This window comes from Lacerta agilis, chromosome 6 (genome assembly GCF_009819535.1).
Source record: "Lacerta agilis isolate rLacAgi1 chromosome 6, rLacAgi1.pri, whole genome shotgun sequence".
Taxonomy (NCBI): domain Eukaryota; kingdom Metazoa; phylum Chordata; class Lepidosauria; order Squamata; family Lacertidae; genus Lacerta; species Lacerta agilis.
Genome location: NC_046317.1, coordinates 66,084,633 through 66,107,232, shown reverse-complemented (window position 1 = coordinate 66,107,232; position 22,600 = coordinate 66,084,633). Strand labels below are relative to the sequence as shown.

Here is a 22,600-nt window from a genome sequence, read left to right as displayed (position 1 = left end):
ACTGGCTTGCAAGTATGGCATCTAAAATAAGAAATCAAGATGATAAACAGATGAGAAGTCAGTGGGAGTATTTAGGGGATTATTTACAAAAAATTGATCTCAAATATAAATTCCAGGTAGGGGATACCTTGTGAGCAACAGTTGATAATTTAAGGTTATGTCAATGTGAAAAATAAGGTGAAGGAATTAATGTATATGCAGCTAAGCAAGATGTACAAAGAACTGTCATGGAATGCTGGGTGGGAAGTCTAAAAAAGAACTACTGATGTAATTGTAAAACTGTAAATCTAAAAAGAAGAAGAAAAAGAATATAGCCTGCTGGATCAGACCAATGGCCCATCTAGTCCAGCTTCCTGTTCTCACAGTGGCCAACCAGGTGCCTGTGTGAAACCAAGAAGCAGAACATGAGCACAAGAGCACTCTCCTCTACTGTGGTTTCCAGAAATTGGTATTAGGAAGACTTGCTGCCTCCAACTGTGGAGGTAGAGCACAGCCATCATGGCTGGTAGCCCTTGATAGCTTTCTCCATGAGTGTGCAATGCTGAGAGTTGCATTTCAACTGCAGGCTTCCCATCCCTGCTTTATGGAATAAATGAAACCTACCTTACTGAAAGGGCCTCAGGTTTCAGTGCCTGCCCAGCACATTTTGCTGCAAAGGACAAGATGGCACTCCCATTCAACTGGACTGGCAGCTCAATCTTACTTAAATATTTGCAACAGGACAATGCCCACCATTTCACCCAAGAACAGCAGGCTACTTTACAGGGTGCAGGACAGGTTGTGTGCCACACACAGCTCTGCCCTCCAACTGAATGGAGATGATTGGAGAGCTCCACAAGAATGGCTGAGTGAGAGACTGATGCTTCTTGTGAGGTCGTTACATCACTCTGTCTAATGGTAGGGCCAACCTTGTATGTTTACAGTGAGCAATAATCTTGGTGTTCTTTGGGGAACAATCAGAATGAAGATGATTTTACAGGACTTTCCCCTGTTTTAGTAAAAAATAAAATAAAATATAAAATAAAGTAAAATAATTTATTATTTATATCCCGCCCATCTGGCTGGGTTTCCCTAGTCACTTTGGGCCACTCCCAACATAATAATAATAATAATAATAATAATAATAATAATAATAATAATAATAATGTGATCAAACATCAAACATTAAAAACTTCCCTAAGCAGGGCTGTCTTCAGATTCCTTCTAAAAGTCAGATTGTAGTTTGACATCTGATTTGAGGGCGTTCCACAGGGCGGGCGCCACTACTGAGAAGGCCCTCTGCCTGGTTCCCTGTAGCTTCACTTCTTGCAGTGAGGGAACCACCAGAAGGCCCTCAGAGCTGGACCTCAGTGTCTGGGCTGAACGATGGGGGTGAAGACACTCCTTCAGGCATACTGGGCCAAGGCCATTTTAGTTCAATATGATGTAGCAAGTGGCAGGAGAATAAAATTCAGATCTTGCAGAACTTGATTTATTGTGTTACAAAATTAAACAGAAACAGTTTGAACTGTTAAGTTAATGCATGCTTTCAGAATGTGGAAATACATTTATTTGGCATGGAAAGCCAAACCAAATGTCAAATCATGAACTCAGAAAGCAACCCCATGCATGTCTAGTTAGAATTGTCCCACTGTGTTCAGTGGGGCTTTTCCCTAGGCAGCTGCATAGGATTGCAGCCTCAAAACTGTATCCAGAACTGCATCCAGGAAATCTGACATTTTTTAAAACTGCTTGTAGCAACAGAAACCATCAAACAAAATGAAAGGAGGCTCTTTCGATAATGAAACTCCACCTTTTCAGGAAAGTGATGTATTGCTCACAGCTTGTGCCCTGACAAAACATATCCCTGGACTGCAGTTCAACCCAGTAATAGCTCCTTCTTAGTAAGAGGAAGAGCATAAAAAGTTGGCCAAACATGGGTTTTTTCATTAAAAGGTCAATCTTGTTTGCAAAGTATTCTGATAAGATTAAGGGCCCTGCAGTTTAGAAGAGAACTGTTTTACCTGCAGTGATGAGAAGTGAACAGTGGGAATCAAGGATCCTTTCACAAAGGGATTCTGCCGAGAAACCTGCAAACTACAAACAAGAACACAGAGTTAATCACACTTGCAATTGTGAACAGGGACTCAACGAATAGCACTTTTACAATATCTTAGTGCCATAGCTTTTCCAAAAAGCTATTCTAGAGTGCTCTAGAGTTCCTTAGATGATTACCAAGGTTTTTTCAATGAGAATTGCATACATATTTCATTGAAATATAGTTTGCCCATGGCTACCAGTCTTCTGCAATGTGCAGCTTTGCTGACACCACCACATGTACAGACCATGCATGGAACACTCTGCAGAATCCTCTGCAACGCTCAGGGATTTAGGTGGCAAATGTCAACATGGAAAATACCCTATTTTTCGCTCCATAAGATGCACCTGACCCTAAGACGCACCTAGTTTTTAGAGGAAGAAAACAAGAAAAAAAATATTCTGAACGAAACAGTGGATGTATGATTTTTGTGATTCATGCTGTGGCCACAGACATGATATGCGATTTGACAGTGAATTTGGGGTGACCCAATGCAAAAATCCTGAGGATCCATGTGGATCTGCGCTTTGTAACCACGTTTTTGTGCCATTGCAGCCCCACCAGACAATGGATGTGTGTGTGTTTTTGGTGCAGGCTGTAGCCATGGACATGCTATGTGATCTGATGGTGAATTTGGGGTGACCCAATACAAAAATCCTGAGGATCCATGTGCTTTTACCTCCCCCCCCCACAGCCTCCTTTATTGCTGGTGTCCCTTATCTCCCTCCCGACTGATTGCTGATCAGCTGCTCAGCGGCTTTGTTTCAACACCCCCTTCCCTCTTTCTAAAAAAAAAAAAAGGCATGATCTGCTTTTTGCCCCTGGGCAATTTGGCTCCAGGGACCACGCATTCGCTCCATTTCCCCTTACTTTTTAGGAGGGAAAAAGTGCATCTTATGGAGCAAAAAATACGGTATTCTCTAAAAACCTAAGCTTAAAAATCTGAAACTGGAAAACAAGGTGGTTTAATTCAGTCAAAAGAGATTCCACCCTCCCCCCCCCCAAAAAAACAACCCTGTTCAAGGACCCAAAGTTAGCTTAATTCAGGTTGCTATCTGCTACAAGCACTGTTCATTTCAATCTGTAGCCAGTGCTGCACAAGAACAGAAATCACACCAGAAGTAATTGCTCCTTCCTACCACAATGGAATGAACTGCTCCAATTCTGGCACAGGCTAGCATGGCTACCACCAGCTCAATGATCATTGGCATGTAGATAGAAACTCTGTCTCCTTTCTTTATGCCTGTGAAAGAGAAAGAGATTTTTCTCATGCCAGACAGCGGACACTGTTTTTGCCATTCAGCCACTGTGTCCTGGGCCCTGGTATTCCAAGAGAAAGAACAAAGCTGGAAAAAACAGAAGTCAGGAGGCTCAAAAACACAAGCATACAATTCCTGAAAGATCAGAAGTGTATGCATGACAAACAAAACTTGGGGGGGGGGGGACTTGGGATCATGAGATCTGCCCTGGGGATACCAATGAAAGGGAAGCATATTGTGGCTGAATTCAGAAGGGCATATTTGCTTCAAAGACGTTGCCAGTGATATCAAGGGATGGCACTACAGAATAAAATGCTGTTAATATGTTTTCTTCAAGCCACAGCCAAGAAGAGAAAGCACACTGATGCTTCATTTCCATGTTGCTTTGCAATACACTAACAAGTTAAATTCTCACAACAGCCCCAGTAAAAAGTGTAACTATCTCTTCAGTGGAAACAGTCACCGTTTTGTATTTAGAAGTTTCTAAGACTAGGTAGGATATGTTTCTATTTAAACATTTTGGAATATAAATATACTAAAGGGTTCTCTTGCTGGTCAGATGTATCTAATATGAAATGTTATACGCAAACATTGTTACATTTTACTTTCCTTTGAAAAAGATAACTTTATATTAACAGCATTTTATTTTGTAGTGCCATCCCTTGATACTACTGGCAACATTCCTACAATCACCTGATATTTGTTTTTTAAAGCTGAATACAACTTTATTTGACCACACCTTGCCACATATTCACAAGCCACAAGTTTGCCAGATAAAAACAAACAAATAAGGAAAATCATTTGAAACATATTTGTTGCTTTCACTGATACCTATCCATATATTCTGCATATTATACATTTGTTGCTAGCATAGGTTTCTGCCCTGCATAATAAATTATATCTCTTCATGTTCTGTAGATAAACATTATGCCACATCTGTATAAGATAAGACATATCAATGGAGGTATGCAAAATCATAAGGGTGAGCAAGAGGACATTTATTAAAAAGTATTGCAAAGATTGTTAAACATACAAGTATGCGGAATCAAATAATAATAATTATAAAGCTGAATATGCAAAGTTCCAGATAATCTTATCAGAGTAAATTTTAACAAAAATTCTGTTTAAGACCTAGTTTGGAAGAAACAGATGCTTCTGCTCAGAAAAAAAATGTTGGGATGGATGTGGTGCACTTTTATATTTAATATAAAAATGTGCTGGAAGTATATATATATGTTTGTTTGTTTGTGTGTGTGTGTGCGCGTGCATGTGTCCTTTGTACAAATTCTTACAAAGCTGTTTTGTTTTAAAAGTCACAAAGATCAAGTTCGTTTAGCACATATCTGTAATCCATCTCCAGCATTTATCACCAAAAATCTGCCCCTCTACCAAGTTGTGGGGGAGAGGTGGGGTCTTGACCTGCGTATTATACTTCTGAAGCAATCCTAAAAGCTGCAGCATGATATAAAACGAAGTCCTTCCTCCCACCTCAAAATGAAAGTGCAGCCTGATCTACATTGCACTGCACTTGGGAGGAGCAGCACAACTGTAAAAAACCAATCCCACAACCTCCTCCCCAACTTCAGGCTTGGATGGCAAGACCTGTTGCAGTCATCAGAGAAAGGAGGGATGCTTTCCGAGGCAAGCAAATCTGCAGACTCCCACAGAGTCAGATACCTTGCTCCTGAAGAACATTGGCAAACTGGCAGACTTTACTCAGCAATTCACTGTATGTGATCGTCATGGAGTCCCCTGGTTCATTTCCCTCCCTACAAGGGGGAAAAAAGATCAGTTATGAACACAAACACTCAATGACAAACTATGACTGCACAGTCTGAACAGCAAATATAGCTCACCCACGTTTCTCAATGGGGCACAAATGACAAAACCTTCAGAAAGTGTGACAGGTAAATTCCTTAACTTGTCATATTTCTAGCCTTCTAGAAAAATACAGCAGAAAAGAAGACAGCAAAAAGACAGGTGAGCATCTAAAGCGGTTAACCATGGTTTCCCAGTTCAGACAAAATGAAAAACTCGAGTTAATGGAAGACTTCTTGGTTTGATTGTCTCCCAGAAGACAATCCACTCCACCACCCACCACCCCGTAATCTACATGTTATGCAGACTTATCAAAATCTTTTGGGGGGAGGAATTTCCTACCATACAGGAATGAGCGAAGGGGTTGTACATCCACTGCCAAGGCCCATTCGTGTCTCAACTTACTAAGCTAAGATAGTATCATCCTTAATGAAGATAGGTTAATGACTGTAATTAGTCTGGCTGTTGGCAGATCACAGAACCCTTTTCACCAGTGGTTTGGAACCTCCAGCCTACAGGCCTCATTTTAGCCCACAAAGCCATTTCCTCCAAACAATACCCATCTGCCCCACACTTGACATCAGATGTTGCATCAGGTGTGGGGCAGGTAATGACATGGTTCCAAAAGGACAATTAGGAGCTTAAACTACATTCCTAACTGTTACTTAGCAAGCAGGATCACCAACCGCACCAATCAACAGTGATAGAGCTTTTTTGAAACTGACAGCCAATGCCATTGTGATATCAGGCAGGGAGCCTTGTGCAACTATAAAAAAATACCCCATATGAGTAAAGGTAAGTTTTTGCTCTGGCCCTCAGAGTGGAAAAAAAGGTTCCATAAACCTGCTTTTTGCTCATGACCAAGAGACATGCCTAAGGTTTCGCCATCACACGTCTAGATTTGACTTCCCCGCCCCTCAGCATTCAAACTGGATTCAACATTGTCAGCTGCAGCTCATGTGAGCCAGCTCTCAGTTGCCTTCAGCCAGGTAAAAGCACAACAGCTGCCATTTTGGAAAATATTTTTTTCAAATTCCTAAGGAAAAGATTCAAAATTTTAGGCACCAGTACAGTATTAAGTACCAGATTTGGGAAATGACAGAAACAGCAAAGATTTGGTGCTGGTACAAGGGCAGCATGCTAGACTGGAAAGGTGAGGGCAGGGGGAGGTTTTGGTGGTGGTGCTAGATAGTGTTCAGCACCGCCACCAAAACCTCCCCCTGCCCTTACCTTTCCAGAAGGAAAGGCTAGTGAGGAGAGTGACCAGTTGGGGACCACTACTGCTCTGAGCACCTTCCATCTATGTCCAGTCTTCCCCTGCCCACCTTTCCTGATACAGAGCAGGAAAGACTGTCAAGGGTGGGGGGTTGGGATCCATGCTGTTTTGACATATAGGGAAGGTCAGCAGCTCAGTGGCAGATCATCTGTTTCATAACATGTAGAAGGTCCTAGTTTCAATCCCTGTCATCTCCAGGTAGGGATGGGAGAGATCCCTACCTGAAATCCTAGAGATGCACTGCTAGTCTGTATCTCTAGATAGTTCTATAAGGCAGCTTCCTTTGTTTCTTTAATACCTCCAGACACCTTAACTTGCAGCTGCTAAACAACACACAGCCTCTCTCCCAACCATGGAGCTGGAGAGAGGGTAGAGGTCTTCTGCCCTCCTCTGCAGCTTCAAAGCTGGAGGTGGGGATGGCTGGTTGCTCATCACCATTGCTTATCCTGGCTGTAATGTGTCGAACGAACCTGCTGAAGCCTGTAAATGGATCGCTAACATCTGACAAGTGTTTGAAACTGTGCTTCAGTTTAATCAGAGACTGATCTTTGGCTCCCGGAACTGGAAATATTATTTAGTTCTTCTAGACTGTCACAACAGTAACTACCTGGCTACGTTCCCATACTTTAGTCACCTTGCAGGTTCTTGCCTGTGTCTGCGAGAACAAACACATTCCAGCTGCCATTATTGATTGAATGCTGATCCCCTCCAGAACTGATTATTGTGCATTTAATAAGGGTCTACATTCTTGCTCATGTAAGGGTGGGCATAGCCATGCTTTCAGGTGTAGCTCAATATTGGTATCCCTCATGTTGATTGGTAGAGGGAGAAATGCAACATTGCAAGCAAGTCTATATAAAAATGCAACAGCTCTCAAAGTTTCTACTAGCCTGTCCCTTTTATTTGTGATACTTCAGCATCCTGAAAGAGAAAGAAACTCATTAGATGCCCACTTTAGGAGGCTTTCCAGCACGGTTACCAGGAAGAAGGCTTTGCTGTCTTGCCACAAAAGTCAAGGCAGAGGCCTGTTTGGAGGGGTGACCTAACATCTGCCACCATGTGCACTATGTAGCTTTCATGTGATTTTAACTGCCAGTTTCTTATTCTCAAGTTGGGGCAGATCATTTCAGAAAATGGCACATTTATTTTTATTACCGGTATGTTCTCTACATTTCCGGAAGGCTATTTCTTTCCTTTTAAAAATGTTGTGCAATTCTATACATGCCTACTCAGAAGCAAGCTCCACTGAACTTAGTGGAATGCACTCCCAGGTGAGTATGCACATGATTACAACCAGGGTGTAAACAACAACAACCCAAAGTAACTAGTTGCCAAGACGGTTGTGGCTTATTGGCACTAACACCAAACGTTTAATGTTGTTTCTGTCCTTGCCTATACAGTCATACCTTGGGTTGCACTCGCTGCGAGTTGCGCGTTTTCGGGATATGGAGACACACGGAACCCAAAAGTACCAGAACGGGTTACTTCCGGGTTCTGGCACTCGCACATGCGCAGAAACACTGGATCGCGACCTGTGCATGCGTAGACATGGCGCTGTGGGTTGTGAACGTGCCTCCTGCATGGATCACGTTGGCAACCCGAGCATCCACAGTACTTGATTCCAAAAAAAAACACAACCATTCTACTGACAAGAATCTGGTTAGCATCTGCCTTAACAAAGTTAACATCCACCAAAGTGACCATCCTCTTGTGGGTCTTTTCTGCTCAGAACGTGCCCTTAACTGACATGCTTAAACTTACTTTTTAAATACAAAAGTGGAGACAGTAGATCATTTATTGTTTCAACTTTTACATGAAGTGGACTCTTAATGGCATAAAAGGGAAAATCCTCAATCTCCCCTGCCCCAGAGGTACAGAGACCCTGGGTGTAATCAAATATGTTATGCAGATTATCTAAATACTAAAGGGCATAGCTCAAGACCACAATGCAACTAAGAACCTTTATCTGAGGCCTCTAGACCAGGGGCAGGGAACCTGTGGTCCTTCACATGTGCCGGGACTATAACTCCCATCATCCACTGGGCATGCTGGCTGGCTGGCTGATGTGAGTCCAACAACATCTGGAGCAGCACTGGCTTGCCACTCCTGCTCTATACCTATCTGTTGCACAAGAATACGGCACACAATGGATAAAAGATTTGGAACGTCTTACTTTCCCTGCTCCCAGTAAGGCATCACTCTGTTCTCCCTTGTCAAAAGGGCTAATGGGTTAGACATCACATGTTAAAACCCCAAAGATCCTCAGTCACAGCTTATTCAACTGCAGTGGCGGCTGGAATAATCCACAATAACCCGAGCCCTCATTTGAAGCATGAAATGGTTTCATGTTTAATTTATGTTCTCTTACACAATGCAACTGCAACACATTGCACACCCATTCCCTCCCCTGGGCTCATAGACTGCTAAGAAGCCTATTTGCTCACAGCTAGGGTGAGGGCTGGTGGTGTAAGATGAGCTGAGTCCAGCCTAGCAAATCAGACAGGGAGAAGGGGGTTCCACCCAGTCCTCTGTAGAGAGCCAGATCAATGTAAAGACCAACAAGCTGAACGGGCGCAAAATAATATTGAAACAGAACTTTTCCCAGTATGAATTTTCCTTGCTAGTTCACAGAAAGAAGAAGCAATTTTGCCTTCCATCAATATGGTGATTGTTAGGATGTTGCTCACCAAACAACGCTAACAAGCTATTCACAGATCTCTCTGCTATAATACAATATATTAAATACTCATCTCCACACAGCCCAAAAAAGCCCCACACATAACAGCATGGGTCATCATGCCCACATTACAAAAAGAGATACTTCCTTAGTCCTACATGTACAAAAATGCAACAAGAGGTTAGAAATTGTGGGTACTAATAAAAAAAAAAAACCCAGTGCCTTTGCCTTCAGAAAATAGAACAAATTGAAATAAAATCTTTTTAAAAAATGACTTGCACCAATAATGCCATGGATGTAGAAAAGGATGTCTTGGTTCATATCACCTTTAGCAAAACCTTTAAGCATGTCTCTGCTGAAAATTCAGTCACTTTCTGGCCTTCTTACTTGAGTATTGTCTAGAACTACCATCAGCTATTCGCTCAGAAGATACCAAAAAAGAACAAAAAAAACCTAACCCTTACATACCAACTAACCTTTATAAAGCACTGAAAGCTAGACCAGAGAGAGGGCAGTTTCTTCCACATTCTGATGTTCAAGACAGTATAGCATATGGTAAACACACTCTGAAAATTAGTTTGTAAACTTCAAAAAAACTCTTTGTGCTGAACATCTCAAAAAGCACATGCTATCTTTCATGCTGGTGTAAAATACAGTTTCTCTCAAAAGTGAGCTGACATTCCTATAAATATTGATGTGGATATTTTATGTAATATTCTCAATTTTCAAAGTTAAAAGGGATTTAGTAACAAGGAAAAAGGGGGTAAGAGAAAAAGTTTCCCCAACGAGTCAGTAAGTCGAGGGAATAAAAGTGAAAGAAGATTGTTCCTTCTTTCATTAACCCCACCCCCAATAACTAAATGTGCAAAAGTGGCTCAGAGAAATTGGGCTTCTAGAAGCTCCACAAGCAAGATAAACTCCACTTTTTCATGTAAACACCACTTAATACACAGATTTCATTTCTATAGGTTGGCATTGCCAATGCAGCTCCCGTTGGCAGAACTACACCTGCATCAGTGTTAGCATGTCGGATATATAAGCTACAGTGGTACCTCGCTTGAAGTCCAGGAAAAGTACAGGTGAGAAAAAGGAGCTACACTTTGCAAAAAAAACAAGCAGTGCCAGTGGCTGAGTATAGGTAGGCTGATAGATTCCCCCCCCCTTCTTGTTTTATTTGGGGGGGGTGGCAGTTGTTGGGAGTCACTTGTGCTTGGCTGGGGAGCTCTGGACTGTAGAAACCACTTTTACAACTTCCTCCCTTTTGTGAGGCTTTATTTTTTCTTCTTTTTGCAGAACTAAAGGGAAGGCATTCTGCTGACCTTTGTCTATCTTTTGCCAGAATAGCTGCCTTAAACTTGGGGGGGGGGGTTGTGGGGGCAACTCTGGACCACTGGGGCCGCTTCTTCCATTTCCCCACATTTCTCCCTTTTCTGAGTGTTTTTTCTTGTGTGCATATTTTTCCTTTTTGCAAAATAGAGGAGGGGTGTGGTGTGATGTTTTCTGATCTCTTGTCCAGCTGGCCATCTCATGTTTGTGTGTTTGAAGGGCAGCTGTGGCCTCAGAGGTTAGTGTGTGTGTGCCCATATACCTGAGCCAGTTTCTCCAGAGAACTAAAAAGCCAAGGGGTATTCTGATCATGTGTTTGGGGTCTGTTGTTAATTTTGTGTGTTTGTGTGTTGGGCTGAGGGTTCATCCTGCAGGGCTATTTTTAGCTTTGTTGACTGATTTGACTTTTCCCTGGACTTCAAACAACAGCCTGCTTGGCAAGTCTTTTCTGCTAATTTCAGATGACATTCAGCCCCAATCACCACACTAATCTGAGTGTTTCCCAAACATTACTCTTTTCTATTCTTTCTGTTCCATATTTTGTAATTAAGAACTTGTGTTTGCATATGCTTATTTCTTCCTCCTTTCTAATCCATTTATTTCCCATAATGTCTTTTCATATTGTGAACTTGAGGGCAGGGACTTCCTTCCTTCCTTCCTTCCTTCCTTCCTTCCTTCCTTCCTTCCTTCTCTCCTCTCTTTCTCATGAGTTGTATGGCCACTCTGGGAGCCTTTTTTGACTGAAGAACAGGATATAAAATATTTAAATAAATAAAATAGTATTATTACTAGCCGGCCAACATTAAATACATATTTATTTGTGATTATGCATGAATATTCATGCAATGCCCAAGTTTAAGAGTAACTCTGCAACTGGAAGCACAGACAAGACTTAGAATTGTATGCAATGACGCACAAACCGGGTTCCGCTTGCAGAATAGGACTTCCTTCTTTTCGCCAAGGAACCCCCCCCCCAACCCTCTGGTGCAGATTTTGAGGGTATACAGGGGCTTCAAGGGAAGAAGAAGAAGAAGAGGAAGAAGAAGAGGAGGAGGAGGAGGAGTTTGGACTTGATATCCCGCCTTTCACTCCCCTTAAGGAGTCTCAAAGTGGCTAACAATCTCCTTTCCCTTCCTCCCCCACAACAAACACTCTGTGAGGTGAATGAGGCTGAGAGACTTCAGAGAAGTGTGACTAGCCCAAGGTCCCCCAGCAGCTGCATGTGGAGGAGTGGGGAAGCGAACCCGGTTCACCAGATTATGAGTCCACCGCTCTTAACCACTACACCATGCTGGGAGTGGTGAGGAGGGAAAAGATCCATAGTACATGCCGAAGTATGCTGGGCAAATGCGACAGCAGTATTGGCAGCAGCATCAGACACATTCTGTAGCACCATTTGGAAAATAAGGTTCCTGGAACATATTTGGTCACATGCTGCAAAAAAAAAATATTATAAGAAGTTTTCCATAGCTGTAAATATTTATGGTCCTGTCTATGTCAACTTTCATAGATATGGCAGCCATTTTGTACTATGCCATACCCTCTTGGCAGCCATTTTGCAACTGGTGCCCAAGACACATTATCAAAATTCTAAATGTGCCCAAGGGTCCAAAATGTTTGGGGACCACTGCTAGCAAGCCAAAATTAAATACAGGAAGAAACAACACTCCAGGCTCTTGCTGAAGTAGTTATTTTGAGCACATAAGCCAAACTCCTGACTTATTAAGACCTGAGAAACAATATATATAGGATTAGTAACTAAGATGGTAATATTTGATTTCAAGCCTTCCAAACAATTTTCGCAGCATCTACACTAAAATAAACACTATGCTCTTTTACCTCAATGGAAAGGTGAAAGTGACTATGCAGGGAACAGAATCCACTAAATACAAAGGCTGTCAAAACAGACAAGGTAATAACCGTCACAAATAGAACTGACATGAAATTATCTCCTGGGATAAAGCTGTCCATTTTATATTGATACTGTGCCCTCAAATGAGGCATAAATGCTTAATGAATCCTCACTGATCAACCATGGAGTGCAGGTAAGAGGAATATAACTGAGCACTGTTTGTTGCACTGCTTTTTTTATTAATGTGCTTGGTGTGTAACATTTGGCTACCAATGACTTTGCAACTCCTCAGCCAGTGTGCAGAATTTGAGATCCACTTGTACTCTCTGCCACAGGTCAAGTGCCTTGGCTGCAAAGCATAGTGGTGAAATTTAGAAGTGCAGGGTCCCTTCATGACAGTCCTAGCCGTGCCCTCTCACAGCCACACCCACTTCTAAGATCACACAATAACCTTACAATTTTATAATTATACAGTAATGATAATTAGGGATGCATTGCAATGATCATGTGTTGCCTTCCAGGTATCTCAACCATCTTCTGCGTACATACATGGGTAAAATACTTTGAGGACCCCAATATCTTATTTTGGCATGACTTAAGGCGTGTTCTCCTTGAAATTCCATTGTACATAACAGAAGTTGCACACCATTCTCACATAACTGAAACACCTTGTGTTTTCAGCATTACCACATGCTTAGCTTTGGAGCATGCAGAACTTCTCCTCAGTGTTCTTCTCATGCATCTTCTCCAGAGTGACCCTAGGAGCCATTTCTTAGTGGCTGAATCACTTTTCACTCTAATCAGCACTAAGGGTGAGAAGACTTCTTTCTCAGTGGCTAAAAAGTTCCCCTTTCATGGCAATTGGGTGGTTCTAGGACGCTGGAGACTAGGACCTTGCTTCAGTAATTGCAAAGTATTTTTGGACACCACCTGCCCCCAATTACACACCCACAAAGCATGGTCCAAAGGTACATGATGCCGAAACCTTGCTGCAATTAAACAGGTTTTGATCTGAAAACCCTCTGCTTGCTACTCTTGAGTTTTGTAAAGGAAGAACAGTGGAATAAGACTGTAATAAAATAAACAGAACTCAAGTTCTTGTTCTACATTACTGTAGAAACAAGAAGTCAGTATCTTTAATAAATAAAAAGAAAAAAACCCACGCCTATTAAACAAACATGTTCGGAACACAGCAAACATTGCCATCTCTTTTGAAGGAAGGAAATTTTTTTACTAAGTGTTTTAGAGAAAGTCCATTCCCATCCAGCTGTGGTAGAAAGACCTGTTTTCTATTTCCGAGTTGGCACAAGCTCCACAGTTAGTAAGAGTAACTATGAGAAGATAAGACTGCTTCAGTGTGTACACTTGGTGAACACCATCTCCCATACATTGAGCAAATAAACCTACACCTGTTTTACTTTGCTAAGTAAGCTTGTAAACACATTCTTGCTAAAACCATTCATCCATATACACAGATTACTGCTACACTAAGGATTGCTCCACATAAAACAGCAGGCAGACTAGAGGTCACCTGAAGTCTAAGTCACATGGCAACAATGCCAAAGAAAGAAGCATTTGTATGCACACCAGATTTACTGGCCAGGGCCGTGAGGTGGTGAACACCATTACACAGAAATAGTTTGTAGCAACATGGAGGAAGTTATGTGGTCAGTCACTGCACACAAACATCTTGGTAAGCAGAGACATTTGTCAACATTCAAATCCAGTTCTACACAGCATCTACATTGCTGGTTATTTGCATGAAGTGGACATTCATGTAACCCACCTGCTCCTACATCGACTGGCTACTCATTCAGTAAGGTCCTTCAGGTGCCACCACCTTGAACGGTGAGGTGGGTGATGACTTCAGATAAGGCTTTTTCTGCAGTGGTTCCCACATTTGGCAATATCATCCCCAGAAATGCTTAACTGCCACTTATCCTTTTAAGAATTGAGCTCAAAACTGATACTCCAGGATTGGTTGAAAATTTAAAAAAGGGGGGGGGAAGAGTTGGTACCATCAGCATACTAACAGCACCACAGAACTCTGGAGGATTTATCCCAACATGCGGATGTTTATACAATGTTAATGTAAAAAGAATTACTTGATGAGGAAATGCCACAGGCTGGCTTTCTAGGATCTGAAACATCATCTCCCCCAGCTAGTGCAGTGGGTCTGGCTGTTACACTGAAAAAACACCTGGTTTTTCTGGTTATCTGAAGAAGTGTGCATGCACACGAAAGCTCATTACCAAGGGTCTTACAGGGAAAGGCAAGGGGTGAGATGGCTAAAGATAGCTTTGTCATCTTTGCATGTCTCTGTATGTTTTGAAAGATCACACACGTGTGTGTTTGCATAATGTTTAACTGCTTTTTAATTATTTTTTATCCTATTTTAGCTGTTTCTATTTTATCTGTAAAATACTTTGAGGACCCCAATATCTTATTTTGGCATGACTTAAGGCGTGTTCTCCTTGAAATTCCATTGTACATAACAGAAGTTGCACACCATTCTCACATAACTGAAACACCTTGTGTTTTCAGCATTACCACATGCTTAGCTTTGGAGCATGCAGAACTTCTCCTCAGTGTTCTTCTCATGCATCTTCTCCAGAGTGACCCTAGGAGCCATTTCTTAGTGGCTGAATCACTTTTCACTCTAATCAGCACTAAGGGTGAGAAGACTTCTTTCTCAGTGGCTAAAAAGTTCCCCTTTCATGGCAATTGGGTGGTTCTAGGACGCTGGAGACTAGGACCTTGCTTCAGTAATTGCAAAGTATTTTTGGACACCACCTGCCCCCAATTACACACCCACAAAGCATGGTCCAAAGGTACATGATGCCGAAACCTTGCTGCAATTAAACAGGTTTTGATCTGAAAACCCTCTGCTTGCTACTCTTGAGTTTTGTAAAGGAAGAACAGTGGAATAAGACTGTAATAAAATAAACAGAACTCAAGTTCTTGTTCTACATTACTGTAGAAACAAGAAGTCAGTATCTTTAATAAATAAAAAGAAAAAAACCCACGCCTATTAAACAAACATGTTCGGAACACAGCAAACATTGCCATCTCTTTTGAAGGAAGGAAATTTTTTTACTAAGTGTTTTAGAGAAAGTCCATTCCCATCCAGCTGTGGTAGAAAGACCTGTTTTCTATTTCCGAGTTGGCACAAGCTCCACAGTTAGTAAGAGTAACTATGAGAAGATAAGACTGCTTCAGTGTGTACACTTGGTGAACACCATCTCCCATACATTGAGCAAATAAACCTACACCTGTTTTACTTTGCTAAGTAAGCTTGTAAACACATTCTTGCTAAAACCATTCATCCATATACACAGATTACTGCTACACTAAGGATTGCTCCACATAAAACAGCAGGCAGACTAGAGGTCACCTGAAGTCTAAGTCACATGGCAACAATGCCAAAGAAAGAAGCATTTGTATGCACACCAGATTTACTGGCCAGGGCCGTGAGGTGGTGAACACCATTACACAGAAATAGTTTGTAGCAACATGGAGGAAGTTATGTGGTCAGTCACTGCACACAAACATCTTGGTAAGCAGAGACATTTGTCAACATTCAAATCCAGTTCTACACAGCATCTACATTGCTGGTTATTTGCATGAAGTGGACATTCATGTAACCCACCTGCTCCTACATCGACTGGCTACTCATTCAGTAAGGTCCTTCAGGTGCCACCACCTTGAACGGTGAGGTGGGTGATGACTTCAGATAAGGCTTTTTCTGCAGTGGTTCCCACATTTGGCAATATCATCCCCAGAAATGCTTAACTGCCACTTATCCTTTTAAGAATTGAGCTCAAAACTGATACTCCAGGATTGGTTGAAAATTTAAAAAAGGGGGGGGGAAGAGTTGGTACCATCAGCATACTAACAGCACCACAGAACTCTGGAGGATTTATCCCAACATGCGGATGTTTATACAATGTTAATGTAAAAAGAATTACTTGATGAGGAAATGCCACAGGCTGGCTTTCTAGGATCTGAAACATCATCTCCCCCAGCTAGTGCAGTGGGTCTGGCTGTTACACTGAAAAAACACCTGGTTTTTCTGGTTATCTGAAGAAGTGTGCATGCACACGAAAGCTCATTACCAAGGGTCTTACAGGGAAAGGCAAGGGGTGAGATGGCTAAAGATAGCTTTGTCATCTTTGCATGTCTCTGTATGTTTTGAAAGATCACACACGTGTGTGTTTGCATAATGTTTAACTGCTTTTTAATTATTTTTTATCCTATTTTAGCTGTTTCTATTTTATCTGTAAAATACTTTGAGGACCCCAATATCTTATTTTGGCATGACTTAAGGCGTGTTCTCCTTGAAATTCCATTGTACATAACAGAAGTTGCACACCATTCTCACATAACTGAAACACCTTGTGTTTTCAGCATTACCACATGCTTAGCTTTGGAGCATGCAGAACTTCTCCTCAGTGTTCTTCTCATGCATCTTCTCCAGAGTGACCCTAGGAGCCATTTCTTAGTGGCTGAATCACTTTTCACTCTAATCAGCACTAAGGGTGAGAAGACTTCTTTCTCAGTGGCTAAAAAGTTCCCCTTTCATGGCAATTGGGTGGTTCTAGGACGCTGGAGACTAGGACCTTGCTTCAGTAATTGCAAAGTATTTTTGGACACCACCTGCCCCCAATTACACACCCACAAAGCATGGTCCAAAGGTACATGATGCCGAAACCTTGCTGCAATTAAACAGGTTTTGATCTGAAAACCCTCTGCTTGCTACTCTTGAGTTTTGTAAAGGAAGAACAGTGGAATAAGACTGTAATAAAATAAACAGAACTCAAGTTCTTGTTCTACATTACTGTAGAAACAAGAAGTCAGTATCTTTAATAAATAAAAAGAAAAAAACCCACGCCTATTAAACAAACATGTTCGGAACACAGCAAACATTGCCATCTCTTTTGAAGGAAGGAAATTTTTTTACTAAGTGTTTTAGAGAAAGTCCATTCCCATCCAGCTGTGGTAGAAAGACCTGTTTTCTATTTCCGAGTTGGCACAAGCTCCACAGTTAGTAAGAGTAACTATGAGAAGATAAGACTGCTTCAGTGTGTACACTTGGTGAACACCATCTCCCATACATTGAGCAAATAAACCTACACCTGTTTTACTTTGCTAAGTAAGCTTGTAAACACATTCTTGCTAAAACCATTCATCCATATACACAGATTACTGCTACACTAAGGATTGCTCCACATAAAACAGCAGGCAGACTAGAGGTCACCTGAAGTCTAAGTCACATGGCAACAATGCCAAAGAAAGAAGCATTTGTATGCACACCAGATTTACTGGCCAGGGCCGTGAGGTGGTGAACACCATTACACAGAAATAGTTTGTAGCAACATGGAGGAAGTTATGTGGTCAGTCACTGCACACAAACATCTTGGTAAGCAGAGACATTTGTCAACATTCAAATCCAGTTCTACACAGCATCTACATTGCTGGTTATTTGCATGAAGTGGACATTCATGTAACCCACCTGCTCCTACATCGACTGGCTACTCATTCAGTAAGGTCCTTCAGGTGCCACCACCTTGAACGGTGAGGTGGGTGATGACTTCAGATAAGGCTTTTTCTGCAGTGGTTCCCACATTTGGCAATATCATCCCCAGAAATGCTTAACTGCCACTTATCCTTTTAAGAATTGAGCTCAAAACTGATACTCCAGGATTGGTTGAAAATTTAAAAAAGGGGGGGGGAAGAGTTGGTACCATCAGCATACTAACAGCACCACAGAACTCTGGAGGATTTATCCCAACATGCGGATGTTTATACAATGTTAATGTAAAAAGAATTACTTGATGAGGAAATGCCACAGGCTGGCTTTCTAGGATCTGAAACATCATCTCCCCCAGCTAGTGCAGTGGGTCTGGCTGTTACACTGAAAAAACACCTGGTTTTTCTGGTTATCTGAAGAAGTGTGCATGCACACGAAAGCTCATTACCAAGGGTCTTACAGGGAAAGGCAAGGGGTGAGATGGCTAAAGATAGCTTTGTCATCTTTGCATGTCTCTGTATGTTTTGAAAGATCACACACGTGTGTGTTTGCATAATGTTTAACTGCTTTTTAATTATTTTTTATCCTATTTTAGCTGTTTCTATTTTATCTGTAAAATACTTTGAGGACCCCAATATCTTATTTTGGCATGACTTAAGGCGTGTTCTCCTTGAAATTCCATTGTACATAACAGAAGTTGCACACCATTCTCACATAACTGAAACACCTTGTGTTTTCAGCATTACCACATGCTTAGCTTTGGAGCATGCAGAACTTCTCCTCAGTGTTCTTCTCATGCATCTTCTCCAGAGTGACCCTAGGAGCCATTTCTTAGTGGCTGAATCACTTTTCACTCTAATCAGCACTAAGGGTGAGAAGACTTCTTTCTCAGTGGCTAAAAAGTTCCCCTTTCATGGCAATTGGGTGGTTCTAGGACGCTGGAGACTAGGACCTTGCTTCAGTAATTGCAAAGTATTTTTGGACACCACCTGCCCCCAATTACACACCCACAAAGCATGGTCCAAAGGTACATGATGCCGAAACCTTGCTGCAATTAAACAGGTTTTGATCTGAAAACCCTCTGCTTGCTACTCTTGAGTTTTGTAAAGGAAGAACAGTGGAATAAGACTGTAATAAAATAAACAGAACTCAAGTTCTTGTTCTACATTACTGTAGAAACAAGAAGTCAGTATCTTTAATAAATAAAAAGAAAAAAACCCACGCCTATTAAACAAACATGTTCGGAACACAGCAAACATTGCCATCTCTTTTGAAGGAAGGAAATTTTTTTACTAAGTGTTTTAGAGAAAGTCCATTCCCATCCAGCTGTGGTAGAAAGACCTGTTTTCTATTTCCGAGTTGGCACAAGCTCCACAGTTAGTAAGAGTAACTATGAGAAGATAAGACTGCTTCAGTGTGTACACTTGGTGAACACCATCTCCCATACATTGAGCAAATAAACCTACACCTGTTTTACTTTGCTAAGTAAGCTTGTAAACACATTCTTGCTAAAACCATTCATCCATATACACAGATTACTGCTACACTAAGGATTGCTCCACATAAAACAGCAGGCAGACTAGAGGTCACCTGAAGTCTAAGTCACATGGCAACAATGCCAAAGAAAGAAGCATTTGTATGCACACCAGACTTACTGGCCAGGGCCGTGAGGTGGTGAACACCATTACACAGAAATCACTGCACACAAACATCTTGGTAAGCAGAGACATTTGTCAACATTCAAATCCAGTTCTACACAGCATCTACATTGCTGGTTATTTGCATGAAGTTGACATTCATGTAACCCACCTGCTCCTACATCGACTGGCTACTCATTCAGTAAGGTCCTTCAGGTGCCACCACCTTGAACGGTGAGGTGGGTGATGACTTCAGATAAGGCTTTTTCTGCAGTGGTTCCCACATTTGGCAATATCCTCCCCAGAAATGCTTAACTGCCACTTATCCTTTTAAGAATTGAGCTCAAAACTGATACTCCAGGATTGGTTGAAAATTTAAAAAAAGGGGGGGGGGAGAGTTGGTACCATCAGCATACTAACAGCACCACAGAACTCTGGACGATTTATCCCAACATGCGGATGTTTATACAATGTTAATGTAAAAAGAATTACTTGATGAGGAAATGCCACCGGCTGGCTTTCTAGGATCTGAAACATCATCTCCCCCAGCTAATGCAGTGGGTCGGGCTGTTACACTGAAAAAACACCTGGTTTTTCTGGTTATCTGAAGAAGTGTGCATGCACACGAAAGCACTACCAAGGGTCTTACAGGGAAAGGCAAGGGGTGAGATGGCTAAAGATAGCTTTGTCATCTTTGCATGTCTCTGTATGTTTTGAAAGATCACACACGTGTGTGTTTGCATAATGTTTAACTGCTTTTTAATTATTTTTTATCCTATTTTAGCTGTTTCTATTTTATCTGTAAACCACCTTGAGTCCCTGTCAGGGAAAAATGTGGGATATAAATATTATAATATGTTACACAGACAAAAGCTGAGCCCCAATGACTGACATGATTGCATCAAGAGATATATGAATTTTGTTAAAGGAAATAAAATAAACAACAGGCACAGCAGCCATTTGAAATGCAACCACAAGGAGAGGGCTCCAAGAAGCAAGCCATTTTAATATGCAGCAGCACATCGTAGCATAGTTCCAAAGACTGCCACATGTCAGCAGCCATTTTTAATGTGCAATTGCATGCCACTTCTCATCAACACTTTTACAATATGAAACAGCCTCCTTATGGTAAAAATTTAGCAACAATATACCACCACTGCTTCCCCATGTGATTTAGTGTTCACCATCTTTACATTAAGATTCAGCTCATCACAACGTAAGACCATTTGTTTAATTAAAAGCAATTCTGGGACACTGACTGTTTACAGTCCCAAAGAACTGCCTGAACCTTTTAAGCAAATTGCACTCTGTTTTTCTGCCCAACCCTCAATGACCTACAATTTAACCACTTTCTACCACATAATATTGAACTGATATTGAGGAAACAGCTTTTTCAAGAACCCTCCCCGTTTCCCAAAATGTATACAACAGCGCAAGAGAGTTGTCCATCAGGTTGGACTCATGCATATGTATTCTGTCCAGTTCTATTAGTTGTGCAGGAACTTAGCACCAGTAGGAGCAAAATATTTTACTTCTCTACAAGCAACATATCGTAAGTGGAAGTTTGCATATTTCCCAAGAGAGACCATCTCACATAGCCCAGATGGAACTTAAGAGGAATTTTTCCAAAATGGCTCTAGAAGTCCTCCACATCTGGCCCAAGATCCCAGAACTGTTCTGCAGGACAAAGTGGCTTTCTCCCACTCCTCCTCTTGCATGCGGATGTTTATATGTGGTTTATCATAGGGAATTCTCAATCCACTCAATATGCTGAAAATGAACATGGCTAAAACAACACACTGCAGAGTAAAATGTCCCTTCTTTTTAACTTCTGAGTTAAATATCCACCATTAAGAAAAATAAATTTCACTTCTTAAGTGCAATTCAGTTTTGCACAGTGTCATATATGATCCATCATGCTGGCCACATGACCCGGAAGCTGTACGCCGGCTCCCTCGGCCAGTAACACGAGATGAGCGCCACAACCCCAGAGTCAGACACGACTGGACCTAATGGTCATGGGTCCCTTTACCTTTTATAGGCATACAACTTATACCTCCAATTTATATTCATTTATTTTATTCAATTTATGAGCAGCCTAATAAAAAGACATTCTCTGAGCAACATATACAGTAAAATTAACGCACTATGCAACTCAATAAAACCAGAAATCAATTAAGAAAACCAACTCAGCAATAGCACAACAATAAACATATAAAATCTGGAACAGACACAAATCAAGTACATGGTAAAAAAAAAATTGCACTAATCTTATGCTTTGTGACTACAAGTGGAGCAACAGAAAATCACCCGAGTTATATAATGAAACCTGCACCGCCATAGCCATACATCTGTACAGGTGGTTTTAGTCACTCTGGCAACACAGTTAACAGACTCACCAACCTCAATATAGGGAGCTCAGAAATGCTGGAAAAACCAGCTCTCTGTAAGAATATGGCACTTTGCCCACATTTTTAATCACCAAGATTTAGCAATAATAATAGATGTGAAATACCCTCAACTGCTCTAAGACTGTCCACAAGAGGGTTTAGGGTTTTTCAGACACACAACAGTACATCATGCACTGCCCTGCCACAGTACACCAGCTTTGAAGGCATTTACTGCGATTTGGCGTTTCTTTTAAATAAGCAGAACCAAGAACTCAACAACATCAACATTTTTGAAAATCAGTATGCTTCTACGGACCAAGGACAAAACCATTTTTTGAACTCTTACCAGTTCAGAACAGCTTCAATATCAGCCTGTTTTTTCTTTTCCCCACCCCCATTGCTTTACCTACCATCTACAGATGCTATAAAATCCTTTGCTGGTACACTGGTACCTCTGGTTACGAACTTAATTCGTTCCGGAGGTCCGTTCTTAACCTGAAACAGTTCTTAACCTGAGATACCACTTTAGCTAATGGGGCCTCCAGCTGCCACCGCGCCGCTAGTGTGCGATTTCTGTTCTCATCCTGAGGTAAAGTTCTTAACCCGAGGTACTACTTCCAAGTTAGCAGAGTCTGTAACCTGAAGTGTTTGAAACCCAAGGTGTTTGTAACCCGAGGTACCACTGCACTAATAGATGAACGGGAGTTGCCGAAGCACTTGTGCAACTCCCATTTATTTCAAAATGGCTTAGCCAAACA

The 22,600-nt window shown here is 41.5% G+C and overlaps 1 protein-coding gene across 2 annotated transcripts in view; it reads right to left on the bottom strand.

Annotated features, from left to right (window-relative positions):
• ACSS2 (acyl-CoA synthetase short chain family member 2) overlaps positions 1–22,600 on the bottom strand; it is a 54,501-nt gene that overhangs the window by 20,669 nt on the left and 11,232 nt on the right. For both annotated transcript variants that reach the window (XM_033153253.1, XM_033153254.1), the window contains exons 3-5: positions 5,014–5,105; positions 3,217–3,320; positions 2,004–2,076 (exon numbers count right to left, since the gene is read on the bottom strand). In XM_033153253.1, the coding sequence (XP_033009144.1) occupies positions 2,004–2,076; positions 3,217–3,320; positions 5,014–5,105 (269 nt within the window). The remainder of the gene's footprint in view (positions 1–2,003; positions 2,077–3,216; positions 3,321–5,013; positions 5,106–22,600) is intronic.